General features: G+C 36.9%; 1 protein-coding gene across 1 annotated transcript in view; it reads right to left on the bottom strand.

Annotated features, from left to right (window-relative positions):
* Positions 1-27314, bottom strand: part of roq (RING finger and CCCH-type zinc finger domain-containing protein roquin) — a 711471-nt gene that overhangs the window by 133057 nt on the left and 551100 nt on the right. Inside the window, exon 20 of the mRNA XM_090390025.1 lies at positions 23436-23595. Within this exon, the coding sequence (XP_090246151.1) occupies positions 23436-23595 (160 nt within the window). The remainder of the gene's footprint in view (positions 1-23435; positions 23596-27314) is intronic.

Raw genomic sequence — 27314 nt, 5'->3', positions numbered from 1 at the left:
CTGACAGAATAATTATCAGTTGATTCAACCACTGCTCATCTCAGCTGTCCCAATTACATGCTGTACAATTGCTTTCGATTCATAGTTGGTACATGAGCATATGACTGCTCTAATATTCCCTGTCAGTTTGTTTTTTTGATTTTTGGTTTTTAGGAGCATTAGCAGCTAAGGCCATATTGCTCCAGGGGAATATGCGGTGGCCATTCCCTGACCTTTCCGCATCCTCCGTATTTGGTGGGCACAGGCTCGAACCCCGGTCTAATCAAGAAGCGTGTGCTATGCGCTGCTGCTTCTGCCCACCTGGCTACGGAGGTGCCGTTCCCTGTCAGAAACTTAATAATTTGGAATCTCTTGGTGAAAGAGGCCTATGCGCTCCGGATTCATATTATTGAAATGAAAAAATTATAATTCCTCAGAGCGGTTTAATACTAGAACATACATACAAAGAACGGTTAATATACAAAAGAGTTTTCGGCTGAGTAGACAGCCTTCTTCAGTTAAACAGAAAATATATTAAATGACAGTTAGAATGGAGATGTGCACATCTCCATTCTAATTTTCTGTTTAACTGAAGAAGGCTGTCTATCAGCCGAAAGCTCTTTTGTATATTAACCGTTCTTTGTATGTATGTTCTAGTATTAAACCGCTCTGAGGAATTATAATTTTTTCATTTCAATAATTGGAATCTCCTCTTGAAATCTCTTTATTCTCTTTGTCTGTCAAATTTATCCGTTGCCTCTATATTTCTCTCAGCTCCACGAATCCCTTTGAACCTTTTGACTTCCTCTCATTGAAACTTGATTTTCTCCAGTCCACCTTTCCTAAAAATGAGGTAATTTTCCATGGTCATTTTAATGTTTACAACTCCAGATGGCTTCTATTTTCTGTTCACACAGCCCTAGCTAGTCAAGATGCTGAAGATTTTGCAATTAATAATGATGTCACATACATTGCTCATTTACCTACTAGAATACCAGACAACTCTAAATACACAGCCAACACCTTTGAACATTTTCTCACACACAATTCTTCCAAGCACATAATCAAGGAGAGTGATCTTCTAGGGACCTCACATAACAAATTGGTGACGGTCTCATTTCCAATGGTGCCAATCTCAATCTCATGTGTTTCACATTAAAGAAATGCTAAATGGGATGATCCAAGAGATTTCTGTTCATCTTTTATTTGGTTGAATTTTTTTTTTTTTTTTTTTTTTTTTTGTTAATTATTGGCGTAGCGGCTTCTGTGGCCATAATACACCTTCCAAGGCTCTTGCAGCACTCTGATCCAAGTCCCGAGGCGGGATTCGAACCAGTGACCTTTGGATTGCCAGGCAGGCACTTTACCCACCCAGCTAGCCCGGTCGGCAAACTTGGTTCAATAAATGTTTTAAATCTTCTAATATCAATGTTTCCTTAGATCATGTCAGTGAAATTATTCTTGTAAGGAGGAAATAATTTATTCCATGCTCCATCTTAAAATCAAATCCTCTGCCTAAACTGTGGTTTTCCAATAATTGTGCTAAGGCTGTTCAAGGTAAGAATATTGCATATTGCAATTGGCCTGCATCCAAATCGCCACAATCTGCCTGCTCCAAAACTTGTAACAATTGAAAAGCAGTTATTAATCAGTCCGAACTTGATTTTGAACAGGCTAGAAGTAGAAAACTTGCTTCTTGTCCAAATGATAGTCAAGGATTCTGGTCTCTTGCTACCAGCCACAACTTCTACTCATCTCTATTCCAACTCTGTTAAAATCCTATGGTTCTATTGCCACTTCAGAGAAAGATAAAGCTGATCTACTGTCATTCTACTTTTCTTATAACTCTTGTATTGATGATCTAGGTAAACTATCTTGTACCATTCCTGATACACACCATTCAATGCTCCCTGTGGTCTTCTGTCAAAATGATGTCAGAATTTTGAACAGTGCTGATACCAAGAATTGCTCATGACATTTCAAAGGATTACGAATGTGTAACTGGGTATTCAGATCTCTCTCTCTCTCTGACCACTTACTGCAGGTGATGGTAGACAGCTTCCTGTATTCCAACTTCTCCACTAATGCTGGTGTTTCCCGAAGGTTCAATTCTTTCTTCTACTCTTTTCCTCTTGTATATTAATGACCACCTTCCATTGACCAGAAATCCTATCCATAGTTTTGCTGATGATAGCACATTGCATTTCATCGTCCAGTTTGAAAAACCTTGACCTCCAGAAACAGCTTAAATGCTGATCTCCTGGTAATTCTCCAGTGGGACAAAGATAACTTAGTTAATTTTAGTCCATCTAAAATTTAGTATTGTCATATATGTTGCAAAAACAATTCTTCTGCTCCGATGTTCATCTTTGATGAAATTCAGATTTCTAGACAAGCTCACATGTGTCTATCAGGCATTACCCTGACTTCTACTCTCTTCTGGCACAAGTGCATCACAAGTATTGCTTCCTCTGCATCTAAAAAACTGGGTTTTCTATTTTATTTCCAGATTACTTTTTGTCTAAACATCTAATCACTCTGTACAAATCTGAAATCTGCTCTATCATGGAATATTGTTCCCAACTGTGGGGCTGTGCCTCATAACCTCACTCAGGCTTCTAGATTCTATTCAAAAGAGGGAAGTTAGGTTAATTAACGACCCATCTCTTACAAAGCCATTCCAATCTCTGTCTCATACACATTCTGTTTCTGCTGTATGCCTTTTCCAAAGATACTTCCATGGGCTGTTCTTATGAATTGACTTGTATAATTTTCATTCTCTGCCAAACCCGTCTGAATGTGCCGCAACAGTCAGTATCCTTTTACTGTCCAACTTCAAATTCATAGAACCAACTTTTTTGTCTTCAACAGAAATTCAAGTCTAATGTCAACAAATATCTTCTTTCATCTTTCTTCTCTACCTTCAACCCACACATGGTACTCAGAACTCTATGGTCTAATAACTTTTTTTGTTTGGAGTTTTTTTTTTCATATATAAAAAAAAAAAAAAAATTGTGGGGATGATGCAAGAAAGGAAACTTAACGTAGCATTAGCAAAAAAAAACTACCACCTCACCCATCCATCCCCTCCAAGATTTTCTCTAGTTCTTACTTGAATTTATTTTAACTATCCACTTCCACAACATCAGATGGTAGTTTGTTCCAACACTCAAACACCCGCTGGCTGAAAGCAAACTTCTGCGCCTCTGTCCTGTAACTATCCTTCCTGAATTTGAATTTATGCCCCCCCGTGTGTAGTCTTAATAATTTTTTTTTTGTTTGTTTGTTATTTGATTTTTAGGAGCATTAGCAACTAAGGCCATATTGCTCCGGGATATGCGGTGGTCATTGCCTGACCTTTCCACATTCTCCGTATTTGGTGGTGATGGGCTCGAACCCCGGTCTAATCAAGAAGCGAGTGCCACGCACTGCTGCTCCTTCCCACCTGGCTACAGAGGCACCTTTTTTTTTTTGTCCTCGTCTTTTCCCATTATATATGGGGTCAGCATTTTTACTGTTTTCGCATGCAATTTTTACGGCCGGATGCCCTTCCTGATGCCAACCCCCACCCTTTATCCAGGCAGGGAATATGCGGTGGTCATTCCCTGACCTTCCACATCCTTCGTATTTGGTGGTTACAGGCTCAAACTCAAGTCTAATCAAGAAGCGTGTGCTACGCACTACTGCTCCTGCCCATCTGGCTACGGAGGTACCCTTTGCACTATGAATAATAATAATATTAAACCTCTTGAATGTGTGCTCCCAGAATGCATGTAGATGCTACAGGTAATGAGTTTCTGATTGCACCAGAATCTGACTTTATGGGCTCCATAAAGTCATAAAGCTTCATGGGTTATTTCCATTAACAGATAACTAAAATTTAAACCACCACTACAGCACAATAATTGTCTTTATAAAAAGAATCATGTTCTGTAAACTATACCAGTCCCTGGATCACATGAACAACTCTTCTTGATGATTAGGTGGTTCATGCACAAGTCATAGGTGGGAAATGACATCACAAGACAGGGACTGATGAAGCAGAAAGACCTAGCAACCTATCTTACTCTCTAAAGATCAGTTGCACTGCAATTACGTACATTGATTTTAAGCTGTGGGGGGGAATAGTATAAATTTATATTCTGTTTGAAAATAGATGGAACCATAACACAACTATATCCCTCTCTTTATTTCTACGGTTGTATCTTTTAATTTTCTTATAAACATAACTTTAAACTTTTATAAAATTTCCACACCCTCCCAATAATCAAATTTTTTAAAACAACAGCAGCATGGAGAATTCATCCACATGCTCTGCTACTTCAGGTTCCAGGTATTTCTCTCTTCTACTTGTTTACAATGTTCCCCAACCCTCATTTCAAATAATCCTGTCTTCCTGATGTATAATTTCCTGCAGCAATGTGTCTACATCTAGTCAGGAAAACTGCATCCCTGAGAAAACTACTGGCTTTATTTAATAATTTATATATCACATCAAGTCCACATATTCTCAGTGTTTCTCTCCTATTCCTTTTATGTTAGTAAATATGTAAGTAGATTACATGTATTTTATGGTAATGATTATATGATTTATGATAATGATTTTATACATATTTTGTGATTATGTAGTTTATGTAAGATTAAAATTAAATAATCCTATAAATTACCCCCCCCCCCTTAATGAAATTCCCAAACACAGAAGATATTAGAACCAATAGTATTTAGTACTGTGTGAGGATTGAAGGTTGACAAAACAGAAGTTACTTGTTGTTATTGTTATTTGGTTTTTAGGAGCATTAGCAACTAAGGCCATATTGCTCCGGGGATATGCGGTGGTCATTCCCTAACCTTTCTGCATCCTCCGTATTTGGTGGGCACAGGCTCGACCCCAGTCTAATCAAGAAGCGTGTGCTATGCACTGCTGCTCCTGCCCACCTGGCTACGGAGGCGCCACTTGTTGTTATGAGACTTGAATTGCTGTAGATGGTAATTTTCAGGAAATACATGTTTCAGAAAAGGAAAATAAAAGGAATAAATGAGTAAGAAGGAATATTAGTTCTGTGAGTTCGAAGTTGGACAGTATTAGTTGTGGCAAATGATGCAAGAAAGCAGGCTTACATCATCACCTCCCCCAAAACCCCCAATACTTTTCATATTATCAGTCTTCCCCCCTCCAACATTTTGCCTAGTTCTTTGAATTTACTCAAACTGCTCACGTCTACAACATCAGATGATTGCAAAAGTTCACTAACCACTGGCTAAAGGCAAATTCCTGATTAGCTATCCTGCAACTCCTTCCTTAATTTGAATTTATGCACATAGGCATAGTCTGAACAAGAGAAAGGATTCCATCAGCAAAAACTGAACTAACTCAATCCATTCAGAGACTTAAACACCTCAATCAGATCTCCTCAAGGTGGTTAATCCCCACAACAGAAGCCTTTCTTTGTTAAGAGCACCCTATTGTACAGAGAAGAGCAAATAATCTTGTTTGTCTTTTCTGGACCGACTAGAACAAATTCACGTCCCTTGCAAATGGGGCTTCCAAACCTGCATGGAGTACTCAAGGTATGGACTAACCTGTCCTGGCAGCCTGTTTGCAGTGCTCAGAGAACTTCATATCTGGCTGTACAATTACCCTAGAACATTTTCTCACTATCTTGACTGTGATACACACACAGTTGGTATGTTAACTAGAATTTGTTACAGTAGAATACACTGATTAATGTCATTAACAACCCTGTCAACATTAATATCATTTGCAAACAATATCATTAATAAATATAGAAAACAACAGTAAGCCCAGCACTGAAAATTGGGGCTCTGTACTAATAACATTTGTCCAAGAAATGTGCCCACTGATAACCAGTGTCTGTCTTCTCCTACTTAACCATTCCTTTATCCAGTGGCAAATTACCCTTAATGCCATACTGTTCCAATTTGTATAACAGTAGATACCATTTTATTCAAAATGTTATCAAAATTCATATCTGGCTGTACAATTTGATACCATTTTATACGAAATGGTATCAAATTGTACATTTGTATACCATTTTATACAAAATGGTATCAAATTGTACATTTGTATACCATTTTATACAAAATGGTATCAAAAGCTTTTGTCAAAAAGCTTTTGATACCATCCAATCAGATTGTTTAGACATAACTCTCCTTTAACAAATTCATGATATGACTGAAGTAAATAAATTCCTGTCTATATGGTCCTGGAATCCATTATTTTACCTACAACAGAAGTCAAGTTAACAGTTCTGTAATTACTCATGTCACCATTTGATCCCCCTTTGTAACTGGGGGATACATGTGCACTTTTCCAGTCCATATGGTTCTTGTCTGAATCCAAGGATGCTCTCATAATCAAGGCAATAGGTTTGCTACCTCCTTTGTTGCTTCCCTTAATATAATTGGATAGATCCCATCCATTTCAGGTGCCTTTATTACATTTCATTACAAAAATTTGTCTTCCATTTCCCTCAAAGTTATCAAAATCATTCAGTTTGCTGTTGGAATTTCACATATTTCTGGCATCTCCTTCCTTAAAAATTTATCAGGTGTGAATGGAGATGCAAAATACGTATTCAGGTTGTCAGCAACTTGAACAGATTCATAAGGAGTAAAACCATTTATATATAGTGGAACAATGCGATTCATCCACTTCCTTGTAGTGTTACATTCAGTAAACATAACTTTGCTGTTTGTCTTTGCATCTTTACCAGAGACTTCTCATAATGTGCCGTGGCTTGACTAACTTCCTTTTAGTCCTGACTTCAGAGTAATTTATATATATTGTAGAAGCCTGTATCACAAGATAATTTGTATGCATCTCATGCATTCTTCTTCTTCCCTGCCACGAGTCTAATCAATACATCCGACATCCAATTAAGTTTAAGTCTTGAACAATATCTCTTAATTGGTATAAAAAGCCTATTAGATTCTACGAGTACATTCCTGAATTCTTTCCATTTAGAATTTTCTGCTGATAACTTCATTAGTTGGTGCTATTGTATGGAATTTTAATAACTGCCGAGACCATTGGATTCACATTTACGAAATCATCCCTTCACTTCTCCCCTGAGCCACAGCACTCCCATTACATTGTGTCTGTTGCTTTGCTGATCCAGTCTGGCGCATGATTTCCATTTAAATACCATTTAATTGATTAACAATAAACATTTATAAAATTAATCAATTTAACTGATTAATTGACAATACTCCACTAGGTTATTAAGTTCCTAAATGCAATGATGCCTTGATTACACTATCAAGTTCAAGTTATCCCATGGGCTTGGCACACCCAGGGTCATGAGCTGGATATCACCATCCTTCTCTTTCTTAGTGATTTCTCTCTCTCTCAGGATAACTCGGAAATTTTTCTTTGGGCTGGTGCAGCATAAGCCTCAGTCTACCTTGCATCCTACAGCTAATAATAATAATGCTAATAATAATAATAATAATAATAATAATAATAATATAACATTCATTATCGCAGGGCCTCTGACTCCGTGCCTCATAGCTTAATAGAGGCACTGAACATCTACAAAGTCAATGCGATAGTGAAAAACTTCCTAGGAGAAACAATGGCAAAATGGAGTACCACCATTAAGATCGAAAACATCACAACCAGGCCAATCCATCAGGAGAGAAATCTTTCAGGGAGGTGTCCTGAGCCCATTGTGGTTCTGTCTAGCACTCAAACCCGCTATCCACCATGCTTAACTGCAGCAAGTACGGATATAACCTCAAAGAAGGAAGGAAGAACCTGTATATCCTCACCCACCTGATGTACATGGATGACATCATGCTCTACGTGGGAACAGAGAAGCACCTCCAGCAACTACTCTAGATCACTGAAGAATTCAGCAATGCTATTAGGATGGAATTTGGTCTAGACAAATGCAAGACCCACGGATTGCACTAGGGAAAATTAGTCAACCAAAACTACCAGCTGCAGACTGGTAAAGAGATCAAAGCCATGGGAGAGGCCTACAAATACTAGGGGATGAGTCTCAGCAGTTACATCACAAGGAAATTAAGGCCTGCCTGAACGAAAAATACCATCAGAGACTCAGAAGCCTCCTCACGAGTGGGATGCTCTGTCCCGAGACGGAAGGATTCATGCTCGCCATCCAAGACCAGGTAATCAACACCAGAAACTATAGAAAATACATCGCCAAGGAGCCCAGAATGTCCGATGACACGTGTCAATGATGCCATCTGGCCTCAGAAATGATCCAACACATCACTGCGGATTGCAAGGTGATCACCCAGACTGAGTACACTCATAGACATGACCAGGTAGCCTGGATAATACATCAGAAGCTAGCAAGGAAATACCAGTTGATTGAAGAAAGTGTATTGTACTACAAGTACGAACCCCAGGCAGTACTAGAGACCCCAATCCACAAGCTGTTCTGGGGCCGCGCAATAATAACGGATAGGACAATCCTGCACAACAGAACGGACATCACACTTGTGGACAAGAAATAATAAGCTACCTATCTGACTGACATAGTGGTACTCAACACTGGCAACCTGCAGCAAAACCCATGGGGAAAAAAATTAGGAAGTACAGGAGGGCCTCGATTAACGCAATTAATTCATCCTGCGAGCACATCGCGCAAAATGGAAACGCGTTAATTGAATATAATAACCAATAGGAAAAATTATAATTGGTCCTTGACCTTCTGGAATGTCCATAAAGAATTTTAAAAATACCTTTTAAGTAACTTTTTAACTGTATACAATGTAAAAGATAATGAAAATAATTATGGAATTAAATGTTTATTGCTTAAAAGAGCGGTTCCCAAACTGCACGCCGCGGAATATTTTAAATTTTCGAGGGAAACAGTAATACTCGACATCTGTTGGACACCGTGCAAACTACTAGCTCGAGGTAGTTCACAGTTTCAACATTTCTTATTAAGTTATTTGGACCTAATTACTAAGGGGACTGTTAGGTATTTCTTTTGGTCTGAGTGCGCTTTGAAAAAATTACTGAGACGCTAAGAGTGCCGTGAACCGAGAAAGTTTGGGAACCTCTGACATAAAATACACAATGAAGAAATGACTGTTGCGGAAATATTTGAACAGTGTTGACTTTCTCTTTTCATCAATCAGTTTCCGATAGCCGACAACAATCTTCTCTGGGCCCTGGCGAAATAAATATCGCAGAGAACCTCAAACCTTTTGTTTGAGATTCTATGCGATACAAAAGATTTCATCTAATTCTTTTACCGTTATCTCCTTCGCAGTAACATTTTCATCTGGCTCATTTAAAAATTTGAATTTTTATGCAAGTTTGCATTGACTTTATTAGCAGGAGACAAACAAGAAACATGTCTTCTTCTGATGGAACACACCGATGCGGGCAGCAGGCAAACGTTTGTTTATTGGCCGTACTACTCGCAGTAAGCTTAATGCGTGATTCAAACCTTTTTCAACTATCGCATAAAAAAAAAAGAAGATCACGTTAACTGGAAATTTGCATTGTGTAAAGTGAAAAGTTGTATAATTTTTCAAATACCGTTAACTGAAAATCACGTTAATCGAACTCGCGTTATGCGAGGCCTTCCTGTACACGAACCTAAGACACGAGATCAAAGAGATGTGGCATATGCAACAAGTAACAACCATCCCAATCACCATGTCAACCACAGGTATGGTGCCAAAGACCCTACATAACAGCATAGCAGCAATAGGTCTCCCAGTGAACCCCTACAAGGAACTCCAGAAATTCACAATCCTGAACACCTGTAGGGTAGAGTTCCTCAACCAACAGTAACACCAGACATAACAACCGCCCTGTGTACTTGGTAGCAATACCCGTCACGAGTGGAACCCCCAATCAGGGAGAAATAATATAAGTGCAATAATAAAAATATAATAAGAGTTGCACATTTTGTTAGGCCATGATTCTTAGGAAAATATTCCCCTTTGGTTCTCCTGCGAGCCACAGCACTCCCCCTACTTTGTGCCAGTTGCTGAGCTGCTCTAGTCTGGGGCATAATTTCCATTTAAATGTGCAATTTAATTGATTAACAATGAAAATTAATAAACGTAATCAATTTAATTTACTAATTAACAATACTCCACTAACTTAATAGATTCCCAAATGCATCGATATTTACTACACTATCAAGTTCAAGTTATCACATGATATTGGGAAATCAAAAAATACCCAACAGGTAGTACTGAGATACAGTATGTGTAATATATTTAGGAAGGATAGGGCATATAGAAGGAATGGTGCGGCAATGCTTCTTATCATAAACAGTATGAGAATGATGAAAGCTTTCCTGGATTTAGACGTTTTGCATGCTAATATAGAATTTGTATGGTGTGAGATAGTTGGAAGCAAAGGTATAATGAGAGTGGGAGTAATCTACAGGAGGTGATTGTGAAGATTATAATGAAAGCCTCTCCATGCAAATGGAATGGGCAAGTAAGCATCCATGTCTTATTATGTACAATTTTAATTTGCCACTAATCGATTGGAGCAAATGGGAAGGAAGCTTGACATAAATCAATTAGATGATTGCTATTTGTATCAACATGTCAGAGAAAGTACTAGGGAAAATAAAATTCTAGGCCTCATCATCACCCATGAACCAGACGAAATAATAGGGCTGACAGTACAGGAACCAGCAGCAGGAAGTGATCACGAAGTTCTACAGTGATGATGAAGAGAGAGGCAGCAGTAGTTAAAGGCAAAGGAATGGGTTATAATTTAAGAAAAGGAAATTACGATGCCTTAAAGTGCTACATGACCTCTATTAACTGGGTAGATATCTCACAGAGAGTGAATACAGTTGAATTATGTTATATCTTCAAAACAGTAATCACAAAAGCCTTGAATGAGTATATACCATTCAAAAAATATTCCATGAGGCGAATTCTAAGTTGGATGAATAATGAAATTACTTGGGCAGAAAAAGACGGCATGGAAAAGTTACAGAGCAATAAAAAGTACTGAAGCCTATAATAGCTACAAAGTGATCTGTAACAGTGCCACAGAAAAGGTTAGGCTGGCAGAGGCAGATTATGAGAAATCGCTAGCAAAGAGTGGGGATAAAGAATTCTTCACATATACAGGGTGATTCATTACCAGTTTGACAAACTTGCAGGAGGTGTAGGGGGGGCACAAAGACGAATAGGAATCACATAGCATTGCAGGGTCTGAAATGCCTTTGTCATGCGGCAGAGGACGTTGAATGGGAGGTCGTGTGAACAGCGATCCCGCTGGAAGTCAGCATTTGCGAACCGTTTCTGTTGAAGAAACCAAGTAGCAAAAGTCCTCCGGAGTGGATAATCCACAGGCTCCAATGATTGGACGCATTGCAGATGGTATGAACTCATTTGGTTTGTTGACAGTATCCTCCATACAGTGGATTGGGAAATACCCAATTGTTGGCCTATTGCTCGAGTACTCGTATTCTGATTGCCTTCTGCAAGATGTAGGACATTCTCCTCATTGTCTGGCGTCCTCGTTGTTCGCTCTCGATTCATGGTACCTCTCGTGAAACAACCAGTCTCACGTAACCTTCTGTGCACACATGTGAAAATCATATAATGAGGAGCACGCCTGTGCGGGAAACGTTCCTGGTACAAGCGCAGAGCGGCGCGCCCATTACAGTCCGCAGCTCCATGCATGAGGTGCATGTCGGCCAGTTCAATGTTTGAATACTCGTCCATCCTACTGCCTCGGGAACCGGTTCGCAAATGCTGACTTCCAGTGGGATCGCTGTTCACGCGACCTCCCGTTCAACGTCCTGTACCGCATGACGAAGGCATTTCGGACCCTGCAATGCTATGTGATTCCGATTCGTCTTTGTGCCCCCTACACCTCCTGCAAGTTTGTCGCACTGGTAGTGAATCACCCTGTATAAATGCAAAGAAGAGAAGAACAAACCAGATCAGACCCTTTTGTAATGGATGGAATAGCATTAGATACCCCAGCTGAAGTAGCAGATGAACTCAACAATTACTTTGTATTGATATTTACAGAAGAAAAACCCTTTATGTCAAAGAGAAATTATGGGAGTGAAGTAAAAAAATATCTAATTAATATTATTGAAATTTCACATTATTATTTAATTGAAAAAATATTAAGGGAGGTAGCAAGTGAGTGAATCGAACCATTGAGGCTAATTACGGGAGCATCACTGGACTCAGGTGTGATTCTGTTGGATTGGAAAAGTGCCAATGTATGAACACATAACGGCGGTTCTAAGAGTGAAGCGGGAAATTACCGGCTGGTAAGTCTAATTTGAGTAGTAGGGAAAATCATGGAAGCAATGATCAAAGGTGGAATTCAGGATCATTTAGATAGAAATGGAATTCTGAAGGATACTCAACATGGTTTTTAAAGGCAACAAGATTAGAGAGGCAACAAGACAATAATACTCCTGGTCTGATTATATGTGCATTAAGAATCTGCAGATAAAAGAACCACTAGGTGGCAGTGATCAGAGTATGCTGATGTGGGATTTACTCAAAGATGTAACTATCATCATGGATAAAGGGAAGGGTTTTTGCTTTCGTAAAGGTGACTATGGTGATCTGAGACAGTTTTTAAATTCTATCAGTGGAACCAACTGATGATGTTACCAACAGCAAATTCAAAATGGGAAGCATTCAAAGAATTAATCTTGGAAGCTACTAGGCTTTTCATACCAACTAGGAAATGCCGTTTAATACTTAGACTAAATGGATGTCAGATGAACTAAGGAGACTTTCTGCAGAGAAGAAAAATGCATGGGGGACAAATTGTCAAGTGATAGTGAAGCCTACAGTAGATATAAACTAGTCACAAAGGATGCTAGGCAAGCTAAGGCAGATTATGAGAAATCTTTGGCAAGGATGCAAAAGAAGAATAGCAAAGGCTTCTTCTCTTATGTAAACACCAGAAGGACGGGGAGGAATTACATTGATCCACTTGATATCGATCAAGTGGATCAATGTGATTAAACTGTTCAAGTTCCTGTTGAACAAAATTTCATCAAGTGTTCAACTGTTGATGATCTTGCTCAGGTTGCTGTCAAATTGAATAGGTATTTTGTATCTATATTCACACTTGAGGAATTCTTTAGGGAAGGGGATGCAAAGTTTATCAAACTCTAATGGAAAGCTAAATGATTTTGTAATTACTGAGAGGGAAGTGGAAGAGAATTTTCTGAAGTTAAATGTAAGGAAGGCACCCGGGGTTGATAGAATCTGTCCAATTATATTAAGAGTGGTAGCAAAGCCTTAGCCATAAGTATGACAGCATTCTTGAATTCATGGGAAGTCCTCCATGGACTGGAGATGTGTGAATGTATCACCTATTCAAAGGTGGATCAAAGAGTGACACGAGTAATTACAGACCTGTTGCCAGGACTTCTGTTCCAGTGAAAATAACAGTCACTGGTTAAAGTAATACAGCACCATCCAGAGAATGTCTTATAATGGAGGAATGCAGTTTTCACAGCATGGGTATGTCGAAGGGTGATTCTGCCTGACCAATCTGAATGGTTACTATCATACAGTAGCAAAGGAACTGGATGAAAAATATAATTTTGATATCATATACTTCAGTTTCAGGAAACTTTTGATATGGTTGCATATAATGGACTTCTGTACAAATTGGCATTAAGGGCAAGTTGCTGCTATGGATAAAGGGATAGGTGTGTGAGATAATACATAGTTGTTATCAATGGACACTGCTCTTCATTAGGGCCTATCTTAGGCCTAGTCCATACTTTGAGGGGACCCATAAATGGCAATGGAGACAGCCAAAATTGGTGATATCCAGTAGGATAACAATGAGCATGAGTGCTCATGTTCCTTATAAAATGTGAAAATAAAATATACTTTCAAATTGTAGTTTCTAGTCAAAATGCACGTGCCGCCAGAATGTTCAGATTTGTATATATTTCCTTAGAAATATATGCAGATTTATTTGATTTACATTTTTATACTGATTGTGCAATCCTAATTTTCTGAGAGCCCCTATGCCCTATTTTTTTACTATTAAAGTAGGATGTAGAGTCCCAGGAAAATATTTTGTCTAGGGACCAAATACTCAAAGATAGGCCCTGCTCTTTGTGGACTAATGCTATTAGTGGAGTCCCCCAGAGTTGAGTGCTGGGTCGGTCTGTTGTTGTTTTCTGTATTTATTAATGATAAAGCTATATCACACTTTATGTCTAAGTTTGCAGATGTTAGTAAGGTTGGCAGGGTGTTTGATAACAGAAATGATGGTATGCTACTACAGCAATATCTAGACGGGAACAAAGTCTTTCCATGTGCAAAGACGTGTTCTTACCAACAAATGTTTCAGTTCTGCAAACTGCAGCATCTGGAGACTAGGAACCAGCAAGGTGATCTGATTAAAGTTTTTAAGGCTTTGAATAGACTGAGCAAGCTCAATGCTGATGGCATTCTCCTTCTTGCTCAGACTATGCACATGAGGAGGCATAAATTCAAATTGAAGAAGGATGGTTGTAGAACAGATATACAGAAGTTTGCCTTTAGCAAATAGGTGGTTGATTGCCGGAATAAACTTCCATCTGATGTTGTGGAAGTGGATAGCTTGAATAGATTCAACACAAGACTAGAAAAACTGTTGGAGGGGGATGGATAAGTGAAATGGGAAGTTTTTTTTTTTTTGTCTGATGCTTTTCAAGCTTGCTCTCTTGCATCATTTGCCACTACTAATACTAAAAATTCATCACTTGACAACTTTAGATAAAAGTCTGCAGTGAGTACAAACTTTTGAGTGATAAAGCAGTGAGAGTTCTACTCCCTTTTCTTTTAAAATACTTGTATGAAAGTGGATTTTCAGCAGTCACAGCAACCATGACCAAATCTTGAAATAGATTGAACTTGATGCTGACACTAAGACTTTCATTAATAAATCTTATTCCAGAGATTGATAAAATATGCAGTCACGTGAAATACGTCACATTGAGATTCATGCAATGATAATATAAAATCCAATTTATGCTATTAAAATGAGACATGTTACACCTTGTGCATGCTATGATGCATAAATAAATCATTTAAATATATTAATGGCCTGTTGTTTCATTTTGTTTGCTCATTTATTTTCAAGATATTTTGCTAGGGATTCCATGATCAAAAACAGCTTAAGAAACACTGTCTTAAAGTCTTTAGGGTTTCCTTGTGGAATTTTAAAGTTCTATAAAAATGAACACATTCATATAATTAATTTTAATTTGTTATTTTTACCTGACTGCCCAACACTTAGTGAAATTACACTAGACCTTCCATGTGCATAAGATCTATTTGCATGAATTCAAATCTGTGCAACTTATATTTAGATAACCTGTATTTTTTGTACATGAAGCCAAATTCAGATATACATGAATTTTATTAAAAAAAAGTGACAGATGAAATCGTGGTTATATATTGTCCGCATATTGTAAATTATTGTGTGCAGCTCTTTCAAAACATGCAGTGACTAATTGTACTAGTAACACTAATAGTATGACTAATCACTATTAATAACGCTATTAGCACGTAATACTGTTTACCTGCTGAGCTAGGCGGATGTGTGGCATGCAGATGAATAAGAAAGTTGCAGTTAAATAAAGAAGCAGTTGAATAGGAAGCAATGCATTATGTACTTGCTTGGTCAGATGGCTTATGAGCGATGTCAAATTTCTAAGTCACAAAAAGGTTGTTAAAATTGTCATGGAGGATCTAGCCTAGTGATCGTTGAACACCCCCATCAGAAGCATTTTGTCTTCAAATATGTACTGTTTAAGATTGTTCTACGTAATTTCTGCATCTAGTAAAAATTGAAAAAGTGCAAATATGCATAGACTCATGAACAATTAAGGGAAGATGATGAGCTTGAAGAAGAAGCTTAAAATAATCTCGCAGATTGAAGCCAGATAAGTGCGTCAGCCACAGGATGTGCATTTGGAATGAATGAATCCACAGTGCACACCAATTGCGCAAAGCAGGATGCCATAAAATCTTTTGTGCAGCATTCAAGAACTCTGGATGCAAAAACCATTAAATATATGCGAAACCCATTATTAATGTACCGTTGATAACATGGACAGAGATAATATGCATATGGAATTGCTGTTGATAACATGGACAGAGATAATATGCATGTGGAATTGCTGTTGATAACATGGATAGAAGATAATAATCAAAAGCACATCCCAGTTGATGGAAACTTCATCAAGCAAAAGGCCATAAATATCTTACAGCACTTGCAAGCTGAAGAAGGTAATAGTGAAGTCCTAGAGCTTTTGGCAAGTAAAGGATGGTTTGACAAGTTTTGCAAGCACTATAATATGGACAACATTAAGTTTAGTAGTGAAGCTGCAAGTGCTGACCAATCTGAAGCCAACTGATCACAGACGAGATGGGCCTGCACTGGAAACAGATTCCAACAAGGACCTTTATTTCTAAAAAAGAAGCAAAGGCTCCAAAATTAAAGGTCTCTAAAAATTGGTTAACTCTGCTATTCTGTGGAAACACAGAAGGAGATTTTAAGTGCAAGCCCCTATTTATAAATCAGGAAATACAAGAGCTTTGAGAAATGTGAAAAAAAAAAAAAAAAAAAAAAAAAAAAAATAGCCTACATATTCACAGGAGGATAAGATAAGATGACAAATGTTTGACGACTGGTTCGTAAAGGACTTTTACCCATAAGTTGAATGATATTGTAAAAGGCAGAATTTGCAACACAAAACACTGTTGTTAACTGATAATTCCCCAAGTCCTTTGGGACACCTGGAAATCATGAAAAATTATATTTAAAGTGAACCTTTAATGCAATGTTTGGTGACTTTGGAAAATTCAGAAATAAATCTTCATGACTTTTTGATATCTTATGCACCCATGGACATGATTATTGTGCACGGACAGAAATAAAAGAATGTATAATGAATGCTTGTTTGAAGATAGTGTGGCCAGAATGCATTCACATGCAGCAGCCAGCAGTGGACATCCAAGAAGTAGTTGTGGAAGACATCTCTGAATTGGTAGTACATGAGAAACAGCCTGGTAGCAAAGGCTTCAATGACATTCAGCCTAATGACATCAAAGAAATTGTAAACAGTTATGAAGAGGAGAAAGAAGAGGATGATTTTCACTTGTGAACCTCAACCATTTCCAACCAAGGCACAAAAGGTGTTCCAGAACAGCATCGATTTCTTGCAGAATCTTGATGGCAACTATGCTTGTGGAAATTCGATGAGAAGAGATGTTAATGGTGCACTGGCTCTGTATAATCTAACGTTGGCCAAACTAAAGAAGGAAGCCGACAGCCAATGCTAATGGAGTTTTTCAGTCAATCAAACAGCGATTCTGAATCACTTGTAACTTCCAGTATGCCCATTAGCGATAGACTAATTAGTATGTAAGTTTTTTAGTTTTTAAGCAAATAAACTTGTTTATTCTAAATTTGTTTTTATCATTTCCTATTTGTATTAGTTAAGTAATTAATATTAATATTAGAACTTATAAAAATCTTTGTATGGAAGTTTGAATTAGATCTTAGAAGCCCCTATTTTCTATTGTTTATTAAGTTCCATTTGGTGAACTTCAAGTGTGCAAGGTTTCTGGAGAACAGAACCCTTGTGTACATGGAGGGTCTACTGTACTCTCAAAAATTAAACAATTGAAAAAAAAAAAAAAAAAAAATCAAGTAAATCATAATTTTTTTTTTTTGAAGAAATAATATCCTCCACATCTATTTCTGTTTTACCTTATGCAATTTCATCACTTTTTGTTGTTTCTATTCACTTTTTGAATAGAAACAACAGATTTTATTCAATTGTAGCTTTCTTATGGCAGAAATGAACAACTGATGCCAACAGATATCAGATTTTTGTGCTATTTTCAAAACAATTTCTCACCTGCACCTGTTATAAAATATCTATAATTACCTGGAATTTGAAAGGATAAGTTATGACAGCAACTAATTGAATATTTCTGCAAAATAATAACAATAAATTATTTTGCAAAGAATAAAAGTGATAAACAAGTATTCATGATTCTGTTCAGATTGATGACAAACTTTTTAGGGATGGGAATACCAGAAGTATACCAAGTTACAATTAAATATTAAATGATTTTATGGTAACTGAGAAGTGGAAGAGAAACTGTTGAAGTTAAAAGTAAATAAGACAGCTGGGGCTGATGAATCAATCCAATTATATTAAAAATAAGTATCCAAAAAAGGTAAGCAAACATTAGACCATTATTATTAGAGCTTCCTTGGATTTGGGTTCCTATAAACTGGACATGTGCAAATGTCTCTCCTATTCACAAAAGGGAATCAAAGGGTGAAGTACATAATTGCAGACCTGTAGGCTTGCCTTCTGTTCCAGGGAAATTAATGGAGCTAGTAGTTAAAGAAGCACCGCAGGATCATCTTGGCAACAATGCATTTACTTATGTGGAAATCACAGTATAACAATATATGATATATCATAATTGTTACCTTCTATCTCCCTCATTCTTTCCCCTCATTTTAATATATATATATATGGTATATAAAAGTTTACTCCACAGAGCCTGCATTACACATCCTTGCAAAAGAGTTGGATAGTTAGATTTCTTCTATTTCTTCTTTCCTCAAACCTTCATACTGACTGTAAGCATACAGTGACATCCAGGTTCAGATGTCACTGGGTGATGAGAGTCATTTACCACCTAGTTATGCCTGGTGACATATAGGGACAATATTCCTCAGTGTGGTATGGACCTACCTCAACTCCTGCTTACATGTTCACCCATTGTGGTCACCTGTAGTATACTTGGTGCAATATTTCAGAACTTGCACATGGGAGGATATTACCCAGGGCTACCCATAGTCCTGCCATTGTGAAAATGCAAGCAAAGGATATGGTTGTCATAGAATGACTGGACTTCAATGAAATTCCAGCCACTAAACTCACGATGGAACTGATATTCGAATGTAACTCGAATATCAGTTCCATTGGGGTTTTAGACTCTTGGGTAGCAAGCTCTAGCTTGTCATACCCTGAGAAAACATTTGTGACAGACCTCATGGCCCAAAGGAGAACTCCATTAACCACAAACTCCTAAACTATTTTGAAATCTTCCATCTGATCAATAATCATCAACATGGATTTCAGAAGTGTTGATCTGCTGGTGATATATTGGCTTTGTTACTCATCTATGGGCAAAAATTGTTAGTTATGTCAGTAATTATGTTAATAACATAGATGCTATCCAACTATAGGCAAATTCAATGGAAAAGTTTGGTGAAACTCAAGCAGTTGCTGTTGACATTTCTAAGACTTTTGATCATGTTTGGCATAAAGGACTTTAGCATTAGCATTAGTAGAGGCATTTGATGCAAGAAAGCAAGCTTATGCAGCATCAGCCAAAAAAAAAAAAAAAAAACCCACTTCCACTTCACCCCTCTGTTCGTTCAAAATACCTGTCCAGCTGAGCCTTAAACTTATTTAGGCTATCAACCTCCACCACAAGGAGTGGAAGTCTGTTCCACCAACCAACCACCCGCTGGTTAAAGGCAAATTTCCGCACGTCTATCCTACATCTGTCTTTCCTCAATTTGAATTTATGCCCTCTCAGGTGATTTTTCTGAGCTAGAGGAAGAATCCCATCAGCATTGAGCATGCTTAAACCATTCAAGGCTTTATACACCTCTATCAGATCACCTCGCTGGTGCCTAGTCTCCAGACACTGTAATTTGCAAAACTTAAGCCTTTCTTCATAAGAGCACCCCTTTGTTCCATTCACTAATCTTGTTGCCCTTCTCTGTACTCGTTCCAACAGCTCTACATCCTTCTTGAAATGAGGCCTCCAGACCTGTATACAGTACTCTAGGTGTGGCCTGACCATTGCCTTATACAATGGAATAATCACCTCCTTATCCCTGCTGGAAAAATTCCTGCATATCATTGACAATACTCCATGAGCTACTCTTGCAGCCCATTTGCACTGCTCAGAGAACTTCATATCTGCCTGCACAACCACCCCCAAGTCCCTTTCATTCTCTACCACTGTCAGTGTAGTACCACAGAGTTGATACGTTGCTCTGGGATTGCTGTTTCCCATATGTAGTACTTTACATTTGTCAATGTTAAACTTCATTTGCCACCTCTCAGCCAATCTGCTCAACCTTTCCCGATCCTGTTGCAGCAGCATAGTGTCAGTAGTGTCCTTGACAACCCTGCCAACCTTTGTATCATCTGCAAACTTAGACATTAAGCTTAATATACCATCATCAATATCATTTATAAATACAGAAAACAATAATGGACCCAACACTGAGCCCTGAGGGACTCCACTAATAACATTAGTCCACGATGAGCAGTGTCCATTGATTACCACTCTCTGTCTTCTCCCCCTCAACCACCCCTTTATCCATAGCAGCAATTTGCCTTCAATGTCACACTGCTCCAATTTGTGTAGCAGTCTTCCATGTGCAACAGTATCAAAAGCCTTTCTAAGATCCAAGTATATAATATCAAAGTTATTCCCTGCATCCAGTTCTTTTGTGACTGCATCATAGTATCCAATCAAGTTGGTCAGGCAAGACTTCCCCTTAACAAAACCATGCTGTGTCTGAGCTATAACTGAAGTCTTGTCTAAATGATCCTGCAGTGCTTCTTTAACCAGTGCCCCCATTAATTTTCCTGGAACAGAAGTTAAGCTCACAGGTCTATAATTACTTGTGTCAGCCTTTGATCCTCCTTTGTGAATTGGGGTCATATTTGCACATTTCCAGTCTATGGGCACCTCCCTTCTAAGGACTTCTAAGTAAGCTTCCACCTTATGGTTTGCCAACTGTATTTTGTAAAAAGCTACTAATTTAGCTGTTTCCAAAGGGTCAGTTCTTTCTCCCACTCTTTAAGTTGTAGTAGTAGTAGTAGTAGTGGTGGTAGTAGTGGCATGTCATATAAGAAAGCAAATGTATGAGCTTATGCAGCATCAGCCAAAAAAAAAAAAAAAAAAAAAACACACCATTCCCTCCAAATGCCTGTCCAGTTCCTCCTTAAATTTATTCAACCTATCAACTTCCACAACGACAGATGGAAGTTTGTTCTAGCAATTAACCACCCGCTGGCTAAAGGCAAATTTCCGCACATCTATTCTACATCTGTCTTTTCTTAATTTGAATTTATGCCTCCTTAGGTTCGTAATCTGAACAAGTGGAAGGATCCCATCAGAATTAAGCGTGCTCAACCCATTCAAGGCCTTATATACCTCAATCAGATCACCACACAGGTGCCTAGTCTCCAGCCACTGCAATTTGCAGAACTTAAGCCTCTCTTGGTAAGAGGATCCCTTCATTCCCCTCACCAATCTTGTTGCCCTTCTCTGTACACGCTCAAGTAAATCTACATCCTTCCTAAAATGAGACCTCCAGACCTGTACGTAGTACTCAAGGCGTGGCCTGACCATTGCCTTATACAGAGGGATAATCACCTCCTTTTCGCTGCTAGCACAATTCCTATATATCATTGACAAAACTCCATGACCTGCCCTGGCAGCCTGTCTACATTGCTCAGAGAACTTCATATCTGACTGCACAATTACTCCCAGGTCTTTTTCATTTTCTACCACCTTAAGTGTAGTACCACACAGTTGGTACATTTCTCTGGGGTTACTTCTACCCATATGCAGTACTTTGCATTTGTCAAGGTTAAACTTCAGTTGCCACTTCTTAATCCATCTGCCCAAATTATCTAGATCCTGTTGCAGTAGCACACTGCCATTACTGTCATTAACAACCCTGCCAACCTTTGTATCATCTGCAAACTTCGACATTAAGCCTGATATACCTTCATCAATATCATTGATAAATATACAAAACAGCAGTGGACCCAACACCGAACCTTGTGGGACTCCACTAATAACATTAGTCCAAGAAGAGCAGCACCCATTGATTACCACCCTCTGTCTTCTCTCCCCTTAACCATCCTTTTATCCATTGTAGCAACTTATCCTTAATACCATTCTGCTCCAATTTGTACAACAGTCTTCCATGCGCAACAGTGTCAAAAGCTTTCCTGAAATCCAAATATATGATATCAAAATTATTTTTTGCATCCAGTTCCTTTGTAACCACATTACAATATCCTATCAAATTTGTCAGACAAGACTTTCCCTTAACAAACCCATGCTGTGTCTGAATTATTTCTGCAGTCTTGTCTAGATGATCTTGCAATGCATCTTTAACCAGCGACTCATGCTAATGCTAATGAGCTTCTTCCACTGAGTGGAAACCCTATCCATAATTTCGCTAATGATAATAGATTGCATTCCACCTTCCATTTTGAGAAACCTCATCCTGTACAAATGGCTTCATCTTCTCAAATGTCCATCACAAATTCCTTAAATGCTGATCTCCAGGTAATTCTTTAATTGGGCCAAAGATAACTTAATTAATTTCCATCCTTCTAAAACTCAGTCCTCTGCATAAAGGATCCTTCTGCTCCTATGCTTATCTTTGATAACACTCAGATTTCTAGACAAGATCACATATCTCTATCAGCAGGTACCCTTATTTCTAATCTCTCTCTTGGCATAAGCACATCACAAATATTGCTTCCACTGCATCTAAAAAAGTGGGGTTTCTCTCAGCATTACTTTTCTTCAAGAGAGTAGTTAGGTTAATTAATGACCCATCTCTTTCAAAGTCTGTCTACCCTGTCTAATGGACATTCTGTTTCTGCTGCATGTCTTTTCTATAGATATTATAATTTCCCACTCTCTCTTTCAAACCAGTCTGAACATGTGCCACAACCAATCAGTACCCCATTTACTTCAAACCAACAGAACCTCAATTTGAGTTTGTTAAACAGAGGTCCAACTCAGTAATTTAGAATTCTAAAAATGGTTATAAAGTTTTATATAGAAAATATCTTAACAACAGACAGTGAAAAATGCAAATTTAGTTAAATAACTTTAAGCTTATTTGAACAGTAGGTAAACATGTAAAAAACTTTTACGGAATATTACAAATTTTGAAGTGTACTGCATCCAAATGTCACACGTCACTGTTAATAAAGGTGCTGGTATGCTGTACCATTGCGTAGCGTCTCAAAAAAAGCACTGACTTCTCTATTAGTGAAGTATTACTTATTCAGGGTAGTGCAATACATGGTAACTCATTGTGAAGGATGAGCACAATATGAGATACAGTTGAAATGATGCCCTTTACGTAAACTACTATCATAGTTTTTCCTTTAAGAGTTGTCTATGATGTTTTTACACCTATATTATAACTCTTAAAAATATTATGCATCGAATCTTACTTAAGAATATACTATTAAGTACTATAAGTTCTAATAGCTTTCATGCTTGGGTGTTTCATTAAAAAAAAAAAAAAAAAAAAAAAAGAGTAATTTGGTTCAACATATCACCATTTCATATTATGATATGCATTTTTAAAAGGATGTTAACTTCATTTCTACCTGTTTTGTGTTGAAATATCAGATGAAGACTGGACAGATTCTACAGCTACTGGTACCACAACAGGAGTGGATTCTACAACTGGAATATACTGATCTGGCAAAGCCGGTATAAGTGCCACAGGAACAGCAAATCCTGTAAATATCATTTCTTCAGTGTTAACTGAAATATATATATATAATCAGAAATAAGTGAAGGCATTTTTTTTTAATAACTTAAAAAAAAAATAAATCACCAAGCCAGCAAAAATATTTCAGATTATAAAAATTAAACCTTAAGAATCTAAATACAATCTCATGCCCATTTATTTAAACTTGCATGAAATAAAAATGCAAATTGTGTATGTGCTATAACAAAATAAGATACTGAGGCATGAACTGATGGTTTATCATCCAGTTCAAATTGCCTAAAATTATTTTAAGAGAGAATTAAGACAAACAGCAACTTTAGCAGTACTTTCATCACAAAAGTAATACAACACATAAAAGAAATTATTATTATAATTTTTCTATAGACATTTGTCCAAATCCACCTAATATCAGACTTTACTATACATAAAACAAGCCTGAAAAAAAAAAAAAAATAATAAATAAATAAAGTGTTAGGTTTGTGTAAGTGTGAGTTTATGTTATACACAGGATACCCAGCCACCAGGGAGCAGTAGGCATCACCTAGGATAACTGCTACCTGATGCCCATCCCTATGAATGAGGAGCTGGGCCTGGGTCCATTATACTGTCTGTGCTGATTGCACAAAATTCCTGTATCCTCTGGTAGAAGTGCTAGACCAGAGGATGCCAGCATAAAAAAAAAAAAAAAAAAAAAAAAAAATTAATAAATAATATATATAAAATAAATAATACAATACAATACAATTTTATTTATCAAGAGAATTCGTTTACAATAAATGAACTTGTTAAGAAAAGTAAATTTCTTGACAACAAGTTGTAATTCTTCCTTTACAACAGTTTTGTACAAATTTGTTATCTTACAGAAAAGACTATGAAGTCACTACACAGTATATTCCACACTGTAAACAGAGGTAGTAGTTTATCTGCATATCAATTCTAATCTACTGTGTCATTGAGTATCAAGAATTTTCTTATTAGGAATTTTAATTTTGAGATGGGGTAACTTCTCCTGAGCCTGAAATCAATGCTAGCCAACAAGTTGTTTATTATATTCATTGTGTGCCTATCTCCAAATCTATTTAGTATCCTAGGGTGAGGCAAAGTAATTGCTTTTGGGTTCCTTAAATTTTGTGAGACATTTCTTTGCAGATTCGACTCTTCAAAAATAGTGTTAAGATTTTTTAAGAATAGATTTAACTCCAGTTTTTGAACTGGATACAGTATTTTATGTTTCAACAAAAATTGCCTTCTCTTGTTCAGGTCATTCCAAGAGTTTGTCCCCATTAAAAGTTTCAGAATCCTATTCATTAAGTTGTTTATTGACCTTATTTCTGTTTTATTTGCTCGTGCCCATATATTTACTAAATAATTGAGTTGGAAGTCCACTAATGCATAAAATAAGGTAACTTTTGTTCTAAGATTTAACTTATTCTTAATGTAGTAGAAAAAGTACACATAAAAAAAATCTCATTTTTTTGTACAAGTTTGTTATATGCATTACCCAACTTAGGCTGTAGTCAATCCATAACCCAAGGTAACAATGATTTGAAACTTCTTCCACAGTTGGACATTTGCAATTCTTGAAATTCTGATCATGTAGGCAATCATGTTTGTGCAATTTGATAGAGGGTCGAATGTCCAAGGTTTGATGAGGAGGTCTAATTACCAAAAATTTTGTTTTTTCAAAGCTGAGTGCTAATTTATTATCGTGCAACCAAGTTTGTAAATGTATTGCATCCTGTTGTAAATCATTCTCCATTTCTGTTAGGTTCTTTCCTATTGTATATAAGATTATATCATCTGCCTAAATTTTTATAAAGGAGTTCTTAATTACTTTGAATATATCATTTATATAGAGGTTGAACATGATTGGCCCAGCATGTGTGCCCTGAGGTACTCCTCTCTTTACATTATAAGATTTTCCCTTTGTATTTTCTACTTCTACTGTTATTTTTCTCTTGGTTAAATAATTTGCTAGGAGTTGATTGAGTCTTCCCCTTATACCATATTTCAGTAATTTCTGTTGCAATATTGGGATATCAGTTAGGTCATATGCTTTCGTCAAATCTATAAATAAAATCAATATGAAGTTATTGTTTAAATGTAAGTTTAGAGAGTCTACTAAGTTCTCTAATAATGTCTGTGTGCTCTTGCCCTTCTGATATAAGAATAGAGAGTTGTTTAACAGTCCATATTGATGTAAATATTTGCTTATATGGGAAAATATATAATTTTCTATTATCTTATTTAAAATTGACTGTATTGTTATTGGTCTGTAACTGCAAAAGTCATCAGGTGGTCCCTTTTTATATATAGGAATTACCTTAAATGAGAGTAAATTTGTAGGATAGCTTCCCGACTCTAACATCCGTGCTATTAGCTGTACCAAGAGAACAGAGAACTGTTCTTTGTTACTCTTTACCTCGGTTACTGTAATACAGTCCAGTCCGTAAGATTTCTTGTTCTTTAATTGTTCTATAATTTTAAGAATCTCAGAATAATGTGGAGCTAAGACTACACAAGAGTTCATTATCTGAGGAAGCCTATCTTGTTGAGTAAAGGAATCTTGGCAATAATGTATTAAATATCTGTTGAGATCTAATATAGCTTTGGCAAACCTATTTGCAGCCTCATATTGTTTGTTTGCACCAGAAATCTGTTCTACTAGTGTTTTAATTTGGTTTCCTCTTGACTTTTTCTTCCTTGTACTTAACATGTTATTTATAATGCTCCATTTATCCTTTTGTGTTATCTGCTTATCCATGAAAAGATGATTGTAATAAGTGTTTTTTTGCTTTTTTATCATACCTGTAACTTTATTTCTGAGTGTTTTATAATTGTCATAATGTTCTTTCTTTGATGGACAATTTCTATAATGCCTGAAATATTTATCCCTTTGCACCATTAGTTCTTCTATTTCTTTAGTCATCCAAGGTTTCCTAAGCTTAATTCTGCTATTCCCAGTGTTTGTGTTGTTGGCTGTGGGATTAACTTTTCTCTCGGTATTAAATCTTGAATTGTTTATAATTTGTATTATCTTATTTGAAAAAACATTTACATTTTTTGTGTAAGATGCTTGATTTTGTATTAACATGTTTTCTATGTTCTGTTTCAGTTTACCTGTTGATAAATAATTTTTCTTCGTAGCATTTGTTAATTTTATATCTTCATATGGATGTTGTTTTGAATACATATCTACTATTAGTATACATGTTCTGTGATCTGAAAGTTGATTTAATAGTATGTAGGAATTAGCGTACTTCAACTTGAAATTTGTAATTAGGTGGTCTAAACAAGAGCTGACTGTTTTATTAAGGTGTGTTCAAATCCATAATTGTTTAAGATTGCAGAGTATCTGGGAATCACATTATCAGTTCCATCGGTTAGCAAATTAATATTAAAATCTCCTACTAGTATGGTCTTATCTGTTTGTATGTCGTCCCATTGCAAAATAATGTTTTCTAATTCTATTAGGAAGCTGTTTATTGAATCTGATGGTGGCCTGTAAAAAGCACAAATCATGAATGTGTTTTCTGGGTCTTCTCCTAATAATTTGACACAGCAGTTTTCACAAGACTGAGTTAAGTGGTAAACCTGTATTTCCCTAAGGCATGTTCTATAGTATATTATTATTCCTCCACCCCTTCTCAACTCTCTCAATATATAGACCTTATTATAATCTTGTATGTTATAATTGGAAATTTCATCACTTTTTATGTTAACTTCTGTTAAAACTATACATGAGATATAT

This window comes from Mastigoproctus giganteus, chromosome 2 (assembly GCF_048544385.1).
Source record: "Mastigoproctus giganteus isolate SK-2022 chromosome 2, ASM4854438v1, whole genome shotgun sequence".
In the NCBI taxonomy this organism is placed as follows: domain Eukaryota; kingdom Metazoa; phylum Arthropoda; class Arachnida; order Uropygi; family Thelyphonidae; genus Mastigoproctus; species Mastigoproctus giganteus.
Note: the sequence above shows the minus strand (reverse complement) of the source record. Positions and strands in the feature narration are given on the sequence as shown.